The 17,993-nt window shown below is 33.8% G+C and overlaps 1 protein-coding gene across 1 annotated transcript; it reads right to left on the reverse strand.

The window, feature by feature from the left end:
• Nucleotides 1-421: 421 nt before the first annotated feature.
• On the reverse strand, nt 422-15,915 carry IL20RA (interleukin 20 receptor subunit alpha). Its single transcript, XM_051997834.1, has 6 exons — nt 15,779-15,915; nt 10,488-10,666; nt 7,672-7,847; nt 6,673-6,817; nt 3,317-3,456; nt 422-2,512 (listed from the first exon to the last, which is right to left on the reverse strand). Exons 1-6 carry the CDS (start codon nt 15,853-15,855, stop codon nt 1,724-1,726), a joined length of 1,506 nt encoding a protein of 501 aa, XP_051853794.1. The 5' UTR covers nt 15,856-15,915; the 3' UTR covers nt 422-1,723.
• Between the last annotated feature and the right edge of the window lie 2,078 nt (nt 15,916-17,993).

Below are 17,993 nucleotides of genomic sequence, written 5' to 3' on the forward strand. Positions count from 1 at the left end.
TAGATATCCATTTTCCCTCCATTGATCCAGCACAAGAATTCTGAGGCAGCAATCTGAGGAAACAAAGTAGATGCTGCCATTCCAGAAATGATAGAGTAATACTGCAGAACCTTCAAATTGCTGTGTAGTCTTCCTCATCACCCGGCAAGTAGATAATAACTAAGTAGTGAGGGGCCAATAGAGTGTGTAGAGTTTCTCCTATTGTGGCAATGGCCCTAGCTTCATGAAAAAGGCTTGATCAATCTCAACATGTCATTTGAAGTTAAATTTGAACCCTCTACACTCACCTGCCAATGTATTTCCTTCAGCCTCTCTATTTTCTAGAGATATAATTTGTCATTCGTTGGAAGTCTCTGATATATCTGAAAGTTATTGTTTTATGTCATAAAGGATTCAGTTATAAAGTAGAAAATCATCACTATTATGTTAATTTTGCTCAATATGTGATTTATTTGCAAAAAGTAATGTATACTTCATTTCAGCAAGCATGTATTAAACATTTACTATGTGCAAGTCATTGGGTAGATGCTGAGGATACCAAAATAAAAACCAAGACAGATTTTCTCTTCCTCCCTCAAAGAGTTGATGTTTTCTGGAGTGATCACAGTATAACTCAAGCACTTAATATCACAACTGTAACATTACAGCTCAACTCCCAGAGCAGTTTAGCAGCAAATGGTTTTCCCAAACACAACTTCAGAAATAAATATGATAATATTTAGCACAGGATTTGATCTTATTTTGCACACTGGAGTTGATGAATTGCAACAAAAGTATAGTATTTATTAACTATCTAAAATATTCTGACTTGGAAAGAATAATAGAATTTCATGAACTTCTTTATATTCCAGGAATGAATTGAGATAAAGGCATATAAAATATTTTTACAAATTGTGAGGGGCTATCCAAGTAGAAGGTATTATTCTTATAACTAAATGTCCAATTCAATGTGATGTCTGAAAGATTCAAAAGTCAGTGTTAGACTGTTAATGAAAATTTTATGGTCCTAATTACAAATGTTGAATGGAGGTGACCTGTTTACACAGCCAGAAGGAAAATTTGAGCTGTTCATGATAGAACATTGAGACAGTGAGATGAGAATGTTTCCTACAATTCATCTGTCACTGATTGGTGGATATAGTTTAGAAATCTCTCCTAGAATCCATTCTCTAAATTCAATTTGAAATTGAGGACAGTAATACTTCTACAACAAAATCTACCTCAGAGCAAAGGCTCCTGTAACAAAAGGAGCCCTTTCAATGAGATGGAGACATGGATTATTATTGATATTGTTATTAAATAACTTCATTAATGATACAAAGAACTTTAGGATGATCCTTATGACCCATGCATCAGATAGGTACTCAAAGAATTGGTGCCTCCATGAATTGGGCATTTTAGCAAACATTAATACCAAATGAATAAAATATATTTGCAAGACTACATATACATAACCTTTAACAAATTGCTTGCCTTATCAGTGAGGTAGGATGGGAGAAAAATTGGAATTCAAAATTGTAAAAAATAGAAAAAAAAGAAAGAAAAAGAAAAAAAGGTTAAAATTGTTTTTATATATAATCGGGGAAAGAAAATATTAAAATTTTTAAATCTGTTTATAAAAACTCATCTTTTTTCAAGTGATTTTAGTGTAGTTGAATTCATCTGTTTGTAGGTATATACCTTGAAAAAATGTCAACAAAACAAATAAACTAAGTTTCTAAAGCTAATCTTCCATTTGTATGTGTAGTCCCCATTCCTCCATGAATTGCACAAGATAGGTTTCATTTCTTGGAGGGGATTTGTTGGGCACTTCTGTATCATAAAGTTTTGACAAAAGCCCCTCATCCAGATACTCATCACATTCAGAATGTCCTCCTTTCTCATCTACCATATGTTCACAATCAGATAGAGATGGTATATGTAGTCTCCCTGTTTTGGGATCCCAGTCTACTAATGTCCTTGATTCTTCTTCCTCTTGTTTCTTCTTTGTCTCTGTGTCTTCCTGCGTTTCCTGTTGAAGATTTCTTTGCTGTGGATTGTATGCCTCCTGGTCAAAATTTGCTAACATAGTCTTTGATTCAAGCATTAATTTGCCCTGAAAGGCTATTCCTTCTTGTAAATTAATCTCCTGATCCTGATATTCTGTACCAATGTCACTAGGTCTCACATCAAATTCATATTCTATGATTGGTTCATTCTTTGTTCTTGCAGTACAAAGTAATCTGTGTTGAACTGGAGAAAGGCAGTGTAAAGTTTCATTATTGTCACAAAAAATGCCCATTGCCTTTGAAGCATAACCCAAGTGCTTCACTTCTAGTTCCTCTTGATGGCTCTTATCCTCCATATTCTCTGCAATGCTCAAGTCAGAAATGTCACTGACTTTTTCCATTAAACTCAGATCCTTTGAGGAAGTTTTAGAATCTTCTACAATACTGAGGGTAATAAAGTTAACTACTATTTTTTCAGCAGGTGCAAAAAGTCTTTGGTCAAATCCAGTTCCATAAATCAATACCTGGAAAAAGAGGAACAGAAATTAGAAAAACAACTACCACCACCTTTAAAAAGTTTTAAATAGACCTTTATTTAAAAGAAACCTTGGTTTCATTAAATTCTCTTTTTTTAAAGATCAACTGTTTTTCAGCTTTGGCAGATGCAATCATGATCTGAACAAAAGATACCTCAAAATACTGTCATTCAGATCAAAAGTTCCAGGTTTTCTTAGAAATAGCCTATTTGAAGTGTCACATAATGTGACAAAACCAGGGGGAAATCTCATCAACTAAAGAGTTTACTTCAGCTGATTCAATGCATCTAGAACCACAATCTTATCTCTGAACAACAATTAGCATGACTTGTTTATGTGGACCAATGAATATACAAACAATATTTAGCAAAGGAAGAAGAGCATTGCTTTCTATTTATTCAAAACTATGATCAGAGGACCCCAGAACTTTTTACTAATATTAACCCATTATTCTTCCTCAAAATCTTGAGGAAGGAAGCAGATTTTTAAAGAGGAGAAATTGGACAGACAAAAGAAGGGTGCTCATTCATCACTTAGCCAATTGTCCCCATTTTAAACTAAATAATTATACATTCCTTCCTTGGCTTATAATGACAATGAAAATTACAAAAAAAATTATGAATTTTAGTTAACCTTCAATTATCCATGTCAATGCCCCTGTGAGTTACTTATAAAGAAAATCTATAAATTATGGGCCAATCTATAATTGTTGTTATCCTGGTGTCAGGGATGAGACTAGCTCTTGACAAAGAGATTGCCATTATATTTGGTGCTGTTGGATTAGGAACTTACCAAATTGGTTGGTTGTTTTTCCTTGCCAATATGTACATATCTGTATGTGGAGTAGCCTATTACTGAAAAAATAAAGGCTGTAACAAAAATGGGCAAAACATAAAAAAGGATGATTCTTACTTTCAACTCTGAAGTTTTATCTGTCAAGAAAAAAGGAAAAAAAAAGTTAAGAGTGGAGGAAGAGTAGAAAGAAAAGTGAATTGGGAATCTGGATTCTTGAGTTTTAGCTCTGATATGAAGGAGAAAGCACTGGATTTGGAACTGGAGGAACCGATGGATTTGAGCCTCAGTTTCTTCACTTTGTGAGACTTAAATGACAAAATGTATATAAAAGTATTTTAAAACTGTAATAAACTATTGTGGTGCAACTCTATGCCATTTCTTGGCCTGTTCATGCTATGCCAACTCATGTGTACATCTGTTCCCACTCTGTCTGGGTTCCTTTTATGTCTTGTTTTTCCAATTAGACTATAAGCTTTTTGAGAGCAGAGCTGCCTTGCTGGTTTATTTTTATATCCTGGCCATCCAGTAGAAAATCTGGAATAAAGAAAGCACTTAATAAATTTTTGCTCTACTTATCTGCCTATTTATTAATTTATCTGTTAATTTTAGAGTTAAACAGGTAGAAGATATCTAATCCAATCACACTTAATTATGAAGGATTCAAGACCCAGGAAGGTTATTACTATATTTTAAAAAGTAACACAGGAGAGGATTATAAATATTCTAGCTCTCAAAAACTTCTGAAAGACATAATAAATAGCTTACCATCTCTAATATAATGGACAAAGGGCTAAGCTATAAATAATACCTGAAGTTACATAATTACTCTTCCTATACTAGTCTGGAATCTATAAGTTTGTCTTGAATTGATGTCATTTGAAAATTGATTAAGGAACTGGGCATGTTGGTCCAGTGGTCAGAGAGCCAGACCCAGATAGAATGGCAGGCCTGAAGTCAGTTTAAATCTGGTCTCAGACACGTATTAGCTGTGTGACTCTGGGCAGGTCACTTAAACTGTTTGCCTCAGTTTCCTCATCTGTCAAATGAACTGAAGAAGGAAATGGCAAATCACTCTCAAGAAAATTCTAAATGAGGTCATGAAGAATTGAACATGATTGAAATAATTGAACACAATAACAACAATCTGACAGATGGTATAGCATCCTTAACTTTTCAGAAAGATGCCATGAAGTTTCATAGTATATTTTACTTTGAAATTTAGATGGGATGGGGAATTGTCTTCACCTATAGGTCCTATGACTCTGGGAATATAGCAAAAAAGGATTTAAGCACTTCCTTAAATCAGTGAATTTGAGAGATTAGAGAGATGGTGGAATGAATTTTAATGTGATCAAAGCAGTTTTTTCTTTCCTTTCAGGTTTCCATTTGGGGGCTTAATAACCCTCAGATTAAGGAAGAAGGACCAGGCATATGCTGCAGCACTTATAACATCTATTGTTCTAGTATCTCTCATAGATAAATTTAAAGTTTCATACAACCTGGTAATCATAACTTAGTCAACTGTTCCCAGGGAGAGGCAAGAAAGAAAGAAGAAAAGAAGGTAATTAAGAAGTGATTAATGAGTTGCTTCTTCCTGCCCCCACAATTTCCAGTGGCCAGATACTAAACATTCTTTGCTGTGCTTTTAATTTAACCTTTTATTTTCCCTGAACATTTTGTTTTATATGAAAAGTGTTTCTTAGCACTTATTCTACCAACTATTTTGATACTGAATGACATCCAATGCCGCTTCATACAGAAAGCACTTTCTGATCCCTTTGGTTTGTAGTTCTTAATTCAATGATCATATTATGTTGAATACTAAGTAATTGGTATTATTGTCTATCCCCAAATGTAGTAATAAGCTCCTTGAGGACAGGAACCAAGTCAGATCTAAGTATCCTATGCCTCTTAATTATTTGTAGGGTTCTGCACATAATAAATACTTTATATGTTTTCCATAGTATCATCTCCATTGTTAAATCTCAAGGAATCACCTATGACAGTATTATATGTAGCTGAAAAGTAGGGGACAGGGAAAGAACTTATGTATAGAGAATGCTATTATTTATTTATTTTTATAAAATAGCAGGTAATGTAGAATATATGAGGGGAGGGATAGTTAAGGAACTATAGTGGATATATTTTTTAAAACATTTGCCTCAATCCAAAGGAAGATAATGTGATATAGTGTTGGATTTAGAACCAGAGAGCGTAAGTCCAAATCTTGACTCTCCTGCTTTACCTCTGTGACTCTGGACAAGTTATTGAATCTCTCAGTATCCCAGTATCCTCGTCTGTAAAATGAAGAGGATGGACACCTGGCTTCTGTGGTGTCTTTGAACAAATCACTTAATTGCTTTTTGCCTCAGTTTCCTCATTTAAAAAATGAAGGCATTGGACTACCTGATCTCCAAGGATTGATTCAGCTCTTGTTCCTAAGACTGTGAACTAAATATCTAGAAAAACCAATGGAACTAGGAGGCTGGAGGAAGAAAAATGGGGGAGGTCAAGCAACAGAGAAGTTACCAAACATTTTAAAACTACCTGAAAATGTGATCAAGAGTAAGAAGCTTTAGTGAAAGAAACAGATTCAGACAAATCCATAAAGTTCTGAGATGCCAGGGGAATATTATACTGCCAGACAGAGATGTTGCCTAGAGGGTCATTTGGAAAGAAGCCCAGATAAAAGGCATCATGACTCTTCCTTTGGCTTAGAGGAACAGGTCAGGACAGTCGTCTGTCAGTGAGAGATTCAGGGAATAAGTGCAAAGAGTCTTGGGTAATGTGGGAAATGGATCACATCATTTTGTGATTGCTCTACTCAATTTGCTAAGACTCTTAAATTGTAGAAAAGATGCTGATGCTCTGAACTGGTGGCAGGAGTTTCTTCACCAGGGAGTTCCCTATACCCATAAAATCAGAGTTTCATTTCCTATCACTATCTGTTTTCTACTTGAAAACACCCTTTTAGATTAGATAGTAACTAAAGCAAAGAATAATGGTTGTTATGTTCCAGATAATTATCATTTTTGTCTCTCAGAGGATCATAGGATCCTATATACAGAAATGGAAGGTATTCTAGGAGCTATGTAGTCCAATCTCTACATTTTACAGATAAGCAAACTGAGACACAGGTAGATGGAATGATTTGCCCAAGGTTCCTCAGACAATATGTGAAAGATGAAAGACATGTACTCAGTATCAGAGGTTAGGTATCCCTGCTCCAAAGTCTGTTCTTTCTCCTATAACATCCTGCCCCTTGCTTTTGTTTAGATAAGGCAGTCCACATAATTCAACTTTTTTTGTCAGATTCCCTTCTTCACCTACTGAGATTTCTTTCTTTTACATACCTTTTAAGGTAGTGATGCATTGCTTTTCTGAAGGCTTAGTCTTTCGAAGTGGTCCTGGGACATAGACTTGCACACTGATACAATAGAGTGTCTCCGACTCCAACAGGGAAAGCTCCAAGGTGTAATTTATTACAAATTTGTACCACTAGAGGAGGAAATTGCAAGAATGTAATTTTTAGAGCCAAATTCAAAGAGAACATGCTATCCTAGCTAGAAAGCTGGAGTTGGATTTAGGAAAACCTGGGTTCAAATCACTCTTCAGATATTTATTTACTACTCTGTGATCACAGGCAAGTCACATAATTTCTCTGAATCTCAATTTTCCTGATCAATAAAGAGATGAGAGATGCTTACTAGTTTTGTGATCATGGACAAGTCTCAATTTTGTCATTCATAAAATGGAAATACATTCTGTCATAATAACCTTATTGAGTTGTCATGAGATAATAATTGTAAAATACTTAATACAATGTCAGGAACATTTGTTCAGTTGTTCTTCAGGAACTGGGTAGAAGCTGCAAATAATAATGTATTGTATAATTCTTATCAAAATCTCCCTTCTTGGTTCTTGCCAGCATTTTATAGCCTTTAGTGTGATGAACTAATGAGCATACAAAAAGAAGATAGATCATATACTTCATAACTATGATTGCTACATATGACTCCATTAACAAGGTCTTACTGTGCCAATAAGAAGTCTCTATATAGAGAAGAAAATCAGAAATTATCTTGCAAGACAAATCTGGAATCACTTTCACCCATCCTTTTTTTTTTTAAATAAATATGGCATACTTTTGAATAACATTTTTTAAAAAAGAAACAATACATAAAATTTAAAAATTATATTAAGAAATGCAAAGTGCCTTCACACACACACACACACACACACACACACACACACACACACAGCAATGTGTTATTGAGTAATGGAGTATAAATAAACTGAATTGCTTGCAGTGCAGACAACTACACATTGCTTCATCCCCACTCTGAATTTACCTTTTTGCTTGTTTTGGTATTGTAGATTGATACATTATATTTCAAATTGGGGTAGATTTGGTGCATGGATATAGAAGTATCTTCTGCATTCCTCTTCCACTTCTGAGGGGCTGTCAGAACAACTGAAATTGATTTCTCACCAGGAGTCAAAGCAACCTCCGGGGGGCCAATTTGTGCTAAATGGGCAGAAAAATATGTTTATCTAATTACTTAAGGTAATGCCACACTAAAAGCATGACAAAATGACATGGCAATCATGAGATCCTTTCTGCCATTTTGGTTAAATTAAATTTGGCTATATGCTGTACAGGATATAAAGCAAACCCACATTATTTCACATTCTGTGCTTATCACAAAACATTAAAAAGGAAAAATCATTACTTCATAAACCTTGAACTTCAGATTGTTAATAGAATAATTCTGCGTGTCTTGTATGTAGATAATACTTTTCTAAAATGACTTCAGAAACCTTGGTAAACATTAAGTTGATGATCATTCAAGATACATGAAAAATCCTCATAACTCTTTATGTAAAACTAGAGTCTTAAATTTGGCAATATTCTCATGGCCAAAGGGGTGGAAGAATCCTCTATCTCTAGAAGTAAGAGATAGAAAGTTTAGGGAAGAGACGAATCTACATACCAAATACTAAGCACCTGCCTTCCAGGATTATGAAGATCAAATGAAATAATAATTGTAAAGCTCTTAATATAGTGCCTGGCACATACTAAGTGCCATATAATTGTTAGCCATTATTTTTTAAAAGCAGAATCTGCTTTAGATTTTGAATTTGACCTGGAAAGAAATAATTTTTACTGGTTAGTAAAGATGGACCATTGGGAGATAGGCTGATATCTATATTGTTTATGGGAAGATCAACAAGTTTGGTGACTGTGAAACTTTGGTCTAGACTTGAAAATAAACATGGAGATTTTAATAAACCTTTTATTTTAACTTTTTTGCCTTCAAGTCAAAAGTCTGTGCCAAATAGAAAAGGGAAATGAAAGCAAAATCAGCATTCTTTTAAATTGATTCATAAGGTATTTTAAATGTTAATTCTATGGAGACTAGTTTTCCATGACAAAGCCAAACAGCATCACTGGAAGAATATTGATATTAAAAAGACAGTTCTTTGTTTCAAAGAGAAGCCCTGAATCACTAAAAGCTCTGTGTAATTTCCCAAGGGCAATTTAGCATGTCTTTCTCTCCAGTTTAACTCTAGGGCCCTCTCCTTGTCTATCTTTAGTGTTTATTCAAGATGTAAGCATTGGAGGACCAGCTTCATGAATTTTTTATATGTATACCAAAGTCTGGACAAAAAGCATTCTTTATCCACTTGGCTTTTTCTAAGTTACTAGCTAGACTAACATTTGGGAGGGTGATTCTAAATTTCATTTAAGAGGTTTTGCAATGTTTCAGCACAATGTTATTTCAAAACAAAAAAAAGTATATCAGTAAGCACCATTTTTATTGTGACTCCTTCTTCAATTTAGAAACTGTTAAGGATCACCGAAACAGATATGGCGAGACATGTGATGGGCACGAAGGGTCTGTAACATGGGACTAATAAGGAATAAAATTTTAAAAGTGGCAAAAAAAACATGGTTTTTAAACTCAAATAGAAACTGGATCCCTGCAGGTTGTATATTGATTTAGAAAACCACAAAATAACATTATCTATGTTGTATTACATTTTTATTTATTTTGTTAAGTATTTCTCAATTACATTTCAGAGTGATTTGGGTCTCAGTCAGAATATAGTAGCCTATCAAGGGGAGAATTTGAAATTTCTGTAATAAAGGATCTTATCAGAAAAACATATGCTTGACTTGAAAAAAAAGTGGGCTAGTCATATATGTGTGTGAGATAAGTAATTAATGTTTCCATGCTCTACTAGAATTTAGGCAATGTCAGATTTAAGGAAGGGGTAAGTGTGATGCAGTGAGAAATTTAGAGTTGGAGGACCTTGGCCCAAAATCTGTTACTGCCTATGTGATCTCAGACAGATTATTTAAATTCTCTAGTCCTTAATGATTTCCTTACTGGTAAAATGAAGTGATTGGATTTAATGGACTTTAATGTCTCTTCCAGGCCAGTTTGATGGTGCAGTAGATGGAGTACTGGGCTTGGAATCAGGGAGATTCATCTTCATAAATTCAAATCTTGCCTCAGACACTTACTAGGTATATGACTGTGAATAAGTCACTTAACTGTGTTTGCCTCAGTTTCCTCACCTGTAAAATGAGCTGGAAAAGGAAATGGCAAACCATTCCATTGTCTTGGCCAAGAGGACCCAAAAACAGGGTCATGAAGAGTCAGAAAATTATTGAACAAGGGTTGTTGAAGATCCTCTTTAGCACTCATACTAGGATATGATCATATGGTATTGGGCCATCCTCTCTGTAGAAAATTTATGAGGATAAGGCCTAAAGTCATAAAGAATGAGAAAATTTAAATAAGTTGTGATCTCCATTGCTGAAGGAATTACCCATACTGATAATACCACAGATTCATTAAAGTATCAAAGATGAGAATTTTAGGAATAGCAGGGGCTTAAAACCTCTTCATCTTACAATGAAAATCTGAAGCCTAAAAAAATTAAAAAGTGATTTGTTAAAAGTCATATAGCAAGTTTGTGGGAGGGGCAGAATTAGAACTCCTAACATCTAGCAATCAATAACCTTATTTTCTTTATTAGACTGAATGTTTTTTAAGGCATTAATAGATCAAAACAGAGAAATGAAAAGAGGCTTCCCTGAGAATAACTGCCTCTCTGTTCTGTTTATAACCTCTGATTATTTAACTATGATACTTACTTTCTAACCAAGGATTAAATCGTTCTGTCTCTGCCCATTTGGAACAATGTTTTCCCCAGATGGCCTTAACTCTCCCATAGTATTGTTCTTCATGGTCATAAGTCTCATGGGAGAGGTCACAAGAGGTCCTGTTTATGTTTCTGCATTCTGATTTATTCAGCCATCTCTTTTGGCCATATCTGCATAAGGAGAAAACAGTATATGATGAGCCCTGAATACCCACTGTTTATTCCAATCAAAACAGTGGTAACTTAAGATGTAGTTAGGACATTCTCTCCAATAAAAAGCAAGAGTGTCTGTCAGGAAGACAAAGAAGAACGTACTTTTGCTGCTGGCGTTTTCTTCATTTTCCATCAGGTGAGTCAATGAGTCAATGTTTTTGTCCTTCCCTTTCTTTTCTGGGAATTTTCATTTGGATGGCAAAAATTTCTTAATGTTCTTGGACTACAGAATGAGTCTTATGTATTGTATGATCTAATTAGGGGATAATGACATATTCAAGTTTTTAGTCATCATGTATACTGCAGTCACTGGGATGGTATAAGGAAAGATAGTCTCATTCCACTCCTGAACAGTTACTATTGCTAGTTTAATGATTCTACACCTTGAACATTTTGTATAATTTTTAAGTCTGCTTGACATCAAAAAAATCCAATAGAAATTCGCTGTTAGAGTCCACTAAAATTAGTTTAAAACTAATAATGATAAAGCTTTCACAGCTATTATCATTCTAATTATGCTATGTGAGATAGGATGAATAGGGACTATTATTTCCATTTAATAGGCTGAGAAACCAAAGGCAATTTAAGGAGAGGCAGAGGTAGAAATGGGACTAACTCTGAGGGTTCTTCACACCTGGAATAGTGTCCTCCCTACTAAATCAAACCATTAATGAAAGTGTATGAATTTTGATATTAGAATTTTCATTTAGATATATATGATAGAAATTTTGTTTAATAATTGGATGCTATTTTTGTCCACTTAATGTATTGGGCAATTCAATTAAACTCAATTAGTGTTCTTAAAACAGATGGTATGTTTTTCAAATTAAAAGCTCCTTAAGGGTAGAGATTGTTTTTTTTGTATCCCCAGTTTTTAGCACAGTGCCTGAATAAATATTTATTGATTGGTTCATTGATTGATTATTTTTAAGACTGGTTCTTATTTCACCCAGGTTGAAAGTACAGGTGCAACTCATAAGTCTGTTTTCATTTTGATTAACAGAAGATCTTTGATTGGCTGTTTCTAAAATGGGCTTGTTTTTTTAACCCTTAAATAAGCTGGTGGACCCCTGCTCCTAAGGGCTTGTCATATTGATGCTGGATCTGAACTGCAGAGTCAGTGCAGCACAGAACTCCCAAGCTCAAAATCTATGAGCTTCAGCCATCTTGGTAGCTGACATTATAGATATGTGCCACAATGCCTAGAAATACCTATTTTGCCTAAGGCTCAATGCTAGGTGCTAGTGATAGAAAAATGAAGCCAGATAATAGTTTCTGTGCTGAAGGAACAAGACCTTTTCAAGAGCTATTTCCCATGCAGAAACTGTACTCTTTCTTCATCTCTGTTCTAAGAATCCCTATTCCCTTCAAGGCTCAGGTCAAATATGCACTGATAGCTGGCAACCCACAAATTAGCCCAAATGCATAGGAAATTATGGTAAAGTGGAAAGAGCCCTAGCTCTGGAGTCAGGAGACTTGCATTCAAATCCTGCTTTTGTCATTTGACACTTTGGTGCCTTGGGCATCAGTTTCTCCAAATATAAAATAGGGATTAGACTAGATAATTTCTGAATTCTCTTCTCTTCTTGCTCTAAAGTCCTATGAAATTCGATTAACCACCCTATGATAGAGAGAAGAAATCTTTCTATATAGAAACTTGGTATAATGTATATCTCCTAACTATATTAAAGCTAGACAAACAAATCCCTTCTGTCAAATACCTCACACTATACAGGAGGAGGATCTAATTTTATCATGTTATCCAATCTGAAAGAATAGGTAATTGGATTTATGCAATTGAGGTATGGCTTTTATAATATGCTATTAAATTATAAAGGGCAGATTGGTGGCACAATGGATAAAAGCATCAGGCCTAGAATGAGGAAGAATTATCTTTCTGAGTTTAAATCTTGTCTCAGATACTTACTAGCTGCCTGACCTGGGCAAGTCATTTAACCCTGTTTGCCTTAGATTCCTTCTCTGTAAAATAAACTAGAGGAGGAAATAGCAAACCACTCTAACATCTGTCAAGAAAACTCCAAATGGGGTCAAGAAGCACTGGATGTGATTTTTAAAAATGATAGAACCAAAAAAAGTGAAGGAAATATTAATTACCCCCAAACACTGCAACACAAGAACAATTATTCCAAAAACATGAGCTTAAGATTTGATGATAGAGTTGGCACTATTGTTGAGTGAAACTAGGATTTTTGGCAAATAGATCTATCCTCTTTAAAAGAGATATTTATATTTTTGGTAGTAATATATTTCAAATATGGATTTTGTGAATATACAGTCACCTGTGTTAAAGCCAGCCAAGACATAACAGTGAAAGTTCGATCCTATTGACCAAAAGACTTCTTAATCTTTTTTGGCAGGCTAATAAAGCCAATGAAACCCTTATCAAAATAATGCTTTTAAATGCATAAAATAAAATACATAGGATTACCAAGGAAACCAATTATATTGAAATACAATTATCAAAATATTTTTAAAAGTTAATAAATCCCAAATAAGTAACTTCTGCTCTAACCAAAATGACATATATCTATTATCACTGCATGAATCCTAATCTGTCAACTATCAACATTAAGAAAATGTTTCTACAGGAATCAGGATAGCCACAATATCTGACAAGGTGATAGTTATATAGCAGTTCAGCTAACATGTCAGTAGTAATACTCAACACGAAGAAAAACTATTAGACTTTATCTGAGCCTGGGGTAGGAGTAGAATGAGGAGAAGGAAGTAGATTCTGATGGGAATGGGAAGAGCAATGTCTTTGGGGTCAGAGTAGATAACTCTGCTAAATACTACCTGAATAACCATTAGCAAATAGCTTCATTTCTTGGAGCCTCGATGTCTTCATTTACAAAATGAGGACCTTGGACTAGATCAAGAGTCCTTATTTTGGATCTATAGATAGATTTCAGGACATCTATAAATCTGAAACTTTAAAAATTGTGATAACTTTTCCAATAAAATTGATTTACTTTTTAATTTAATTTATTTTATTTTATGCATTTAAAAACATTCTTCTGAGGAGTCCGTAAGTTTCTCCAAACTGTCAATGTATTCATGCCATATAGAAGAGTAAGATGTCCTGGACTAAATAGGTTAGAAAGACCTTCCAGCTCCAGAACCTGTGTTATGTGCTCTCAAAGTAGAGCTAATAGCTGATCAAAGAAGACATTTCACACTATGACTGCAAATACTACATAGTAGAGTATATAATGACAAGCTATTCCAACTGCATTATTGGGAAGGATACCTCTTAAATAATAAATAGATAATTACATTCTAACTCAATTTAATTTCATCTCTGTTTATGTAATCTTCTGAAGGTACCTATAGGTAACAAATTAAATGCAATCTCATTTCTAATCATTGCATTAGGACCAATTAACTTTAAATGTAACTAGCCAACTAGCAATTTAGCAAACAGAATGAAAAACAGAAATTCTCATAGTTCAAATAATGTAGTGATTTTTTTCATTATTATGGAACTGGTTTTATGTTTCTATGCCATAATTCCATAATTCCACAATTCCACAATGCCGTAAAAACCTACTTGACCTACTCAAGATAGTTATATATTCAGATTTATGCCCATCATAAGCACTTATAAGCTATGCCTTTGTATTATACCTCATCAATTATGTGTTGTGTCCTCCATTAGGCTGTCAGGTCCATCATGATAGGAGTCTTATCTTAGTTAAAACGTATAGCCTCACTGCTTACAGGAGTCTGGCGACTTTGGAATGCCTTTTTGCCAAACTCTTGCTTGTTTTCACATGGACTTGAAACATGCACAGGCACATAAAAACTCCTTTAAGGCAGATAAATCTTTAAGGTTGCTATTTTTTCTTAAATTGTGCAATCAAAACTGTATTGCTAGCATACATCATGAATGGTTAATCTTCTCTCCATTTCCAATCCCCACAATCACATTAACAGATAAGGATCAGAATAAACCCTATATCTCCATCTAAAGGAGAATTTTGAAGAGAACAAATACTTAGGAATAAATTCAAATGTAAATCCAAGATCTCATTTTAAATTTATCAGTTAAGAAGTTCCTAAATTAATGAGAAAAATTCAACTAGGTAGAGGTCCCATTTTAATGATAGCAATACTGTAAGCTTGTATTTCTCTTTAATGTGCTCTTTTAAAAATGATGTTTTTGTTTATAAAGTACCATCAATTTTGGATATCCTCCCACTTCCAAATCCTTCCCTGATTTGGGAATTAAAAAGCATTAAATAAAAGTACCAACCAGTGACTGTCTGACATTATGTATAAGATATTGTACCTGTATTTTCTTACCTCTACTACGTAAAGGATAAAGGGAATTTCTTCATCACTTCATTGGAACCAAGGTTGATTAATAGCATTATTCAGCAAATGACAAAGAGCTGATATTGCTGCTCAAGATTTTGCACAAAATGTATTTGCATCAAATTATTATTTTCATAAGAACATTTGGAATTATATTAAGGTATTCCTGTCCATCAATAAGTTTTATGATGTGTGGATTGTCCCATTCATTTGTGAAGAATAGAAATCATATCTATCCTTTACCACTTTATTTATTTGTTCCTTGATCAGGACCAATGCTGCTTTTTTAATGAAAACAAAGCATTTTGTTACTTTTACTTAAAAATATTTTGTTGTTGTTTAGTCATTTCTGACTCTTTGTGATCCCATTTAGAGTTTTCTTGGCAAAGAAACTGGATTGCTTTGCCATTTTCTTTTCTAGCTCATTTTACAGATGAGGAACTGAAGTAAACAATTAAGTTACTTGCCCAGAGTGAGATAACTAATAAGTGTCGAGACTGGATTTGAAGTCAGGAAGATGAGTCTTCCTGAGTCCAGCTTCTGCTTTTTATCCACTTTACCACCTAGCTTCTCTATCATAAAAAAAAAAAAATCAGAATTTAACAAGCAATTTAACTTTACTTGGCTTAAGAATTATCATTTAATACTATGAGAGGTTTCTCTTCATACATATCACAAGAATCCTTAGTCAAGGATGGCAAAAAGGAAAAATCAAACAAATAGAAAACTTACATTAGATACTGCACAGTGTAAACAACTTCAGCTCCTCTTAGACTCTCTGGTGAATTCCACTGTAGAACATTCTTCATGTTTACAGATGAGAAAGTGACATTGGTTGGTTTAGGTAAACCATTACTGATACAAGGTGCTGAAAAAGTAATAAAAAAGAAGCATTCATACAGAGAAAGAAAAACATTCGTCCCTTATTGGATTAGAGGGTGAGTACTTAAAATCAAAACAACAAAGTTCTATAACAACTTTTAAAATCTTGCTTTTACCAAAAGCATATGATGATGGATATTACAATATACAAAGTATATTACAATGCACAATTAGTGAGAAAAAAGCTGATTTGTTTAACTAGTTTGGTCATGTCAAATTCATGGCATTTAATGAAGATTTAATGAATCAATGGAATATATTGCCAAGCAATTAGTCACTATTTTAGTATAATGTGGATTGTGTATAAAGCGTCTAAATACTACATACCTAGATTTTAAAAGAGGAAGGTAGACCATCTTGGAATGAAAAACACAAGTTTTAATTTCAATGTCAAGAATGATATTGAATGAGAGGAAGAATTTAAATTTCATTTATGCTCAAGGGACTGAGTAATAGCATTACTGAGGGAGGAACACACCCTGTCAAGTCTGCCCACATATTCTTGATAAGAGCCTAAGAAATATCACAGCAACTACAATGCAGGGAGTCAAAAAGTCTTTCAATGCAGCCATTAAGGATAAGTTCAAGAGACAGCTAGGTGCCACAGTGGATAGAGCGCCAGCTCTGAAGTCAGGAGAACCTGAATTCCAGAATGGCCTCAGACACTTAATACTTCCTAGCTGTATGACTCAGGATGAGCCACTTAACCCCAATTGTCTCAGCAAAAAAAAAAAAAAAAAAAAGAATGGGTTCATATATGCTGATGATAGGAATAATAGTAACTGAAATTCATATATTACTTTTAAGTTGGGAAAATCCTTTATATACATTATTTAATTATAGCCTCATTATAGCCCTATGATTTAGGCATTATAGACAGGTATTATCACTCTCATTTTTAATATATTTATTTATTTAAAACTTAAATACAAAATAGAAAAAAGAAAAAACAAAAAGAAAAAATTATCATGTGCACAAGTGAACATAAAATTCAAAATATGAAACAATACATTCTTATTTTAAGATAGAATTTATAACAAATAACTATGGTTGTATTCAAAACTGTCCATCTTTTCTTTGTTTCCTTATAGGTTTTCTTTTGTTCTCTGTCATGCACATGCATTTTTCACTTTATTTTTTTTTCTCTTTCTCTTCTTTACTTCCCTCAAGCAGTCTACAGTTAAACACATTATATTTATATACTTATATAAATACACATACATATGCATGTATACATACATATACATATAAATGGATATCTATAATCATACCCAGATACACAACACACACACACACATAAATGTAAGGTTGCATTCTGCTTGTCTGTCTTGTTTCTCTGGAAGTAGATAACATCAGCCTTCTTAAGTTCAAGTATTGTCCATATTTTTCTAAATCCACCAACTTATTTCCTACACCACAGCAATATTCCAACCTTGTACTATCTAGTTTTATTAAATAGAGTAAAACAATATTGATTAACATGGCTGACTTACAATGTAGCTTCCCTCTTCTTCTTTTTTGATTAAATAAATATATTTTAGCTTTAACTTTGAGATCAATGATTACTACCCCTGCTTTTTTTTCTAATAAATTTTATTCCTGATCATTATTATTGTTTGTATGTAGTTCTTGTTTCCTGTCCCTGCTAACTCATCTATTTCATTTCTACCTGCTATCTTACCTTATTATTCCTTAACCAATCCCCCTTCATAGAACTCTCCCTTATCCTCTTACATTACCCTTTTCTTTTCACCTCTCCATTCCATTCCCATTAATCTACATACCCTCCTATACCCCATCTTATCCTACTTCCTCTTCCTTTTAGTTCTTAATGAATTTAAAAGAATTTTATACATACACACACAGATGTTTAAAAAGGTTAAAGAGCGAATGATACATATATAAATACACATACATATATATGCATAAACACATACACACATATGAATATCTATAATCATACTCAGATATACATATATACACATAAGGTTATATTTTGCTTGTTTGTTCTGTTTGTATGTGTGTTTATTTGTAATGTTCCCTTTTTAACTCACTCCCATTGTCA

Source organism: Antechinus flavipes, chromosome 4, assembly GCF_016432865.1.
Source record: "Antechinus flavipes isolate AdamAnt ecotype Samford, QLD, Australia chromosome 4, AdamAnt_v2, whole genome shotgun sequence".
In the NCBI taxonomy this organism is placed as follows: domain Eukaryota; kingdom Metazoa; phylum Chordata; class Mammalia; order Dasyuromorphia; family Dasyuridae; genus Antechinus; species Antechinus flavipes.

What these genes read in the sequence shown, in the direction of transcription:
- IL20RA (XM_051997834.1), bottom strand. Translation starts at nt 15,855, where the DNA reads ATGAAGAATGTTCTACAGTGGAATTCACCAGAGAGTCTAAGAGGAGCT. An exon ending in TACACTGTGCAGTATCTAAT is followed by an intron (nt 10,667 to 15,778) that starts GTAAGTTTTCTA and finishes CTCCTTATGCAG; the next exon opens with ATATGGCCAAAAGAGATGGC. An exon ending in ATACCAAAACAAGCAAAAAG is followed by an intron (nt 6,818 to 7,671) that starts GTAAATTCAGAG and finishes TTCCTCCTCTAG; the next exon opens with TGGTACAAATTTGTAATAAA.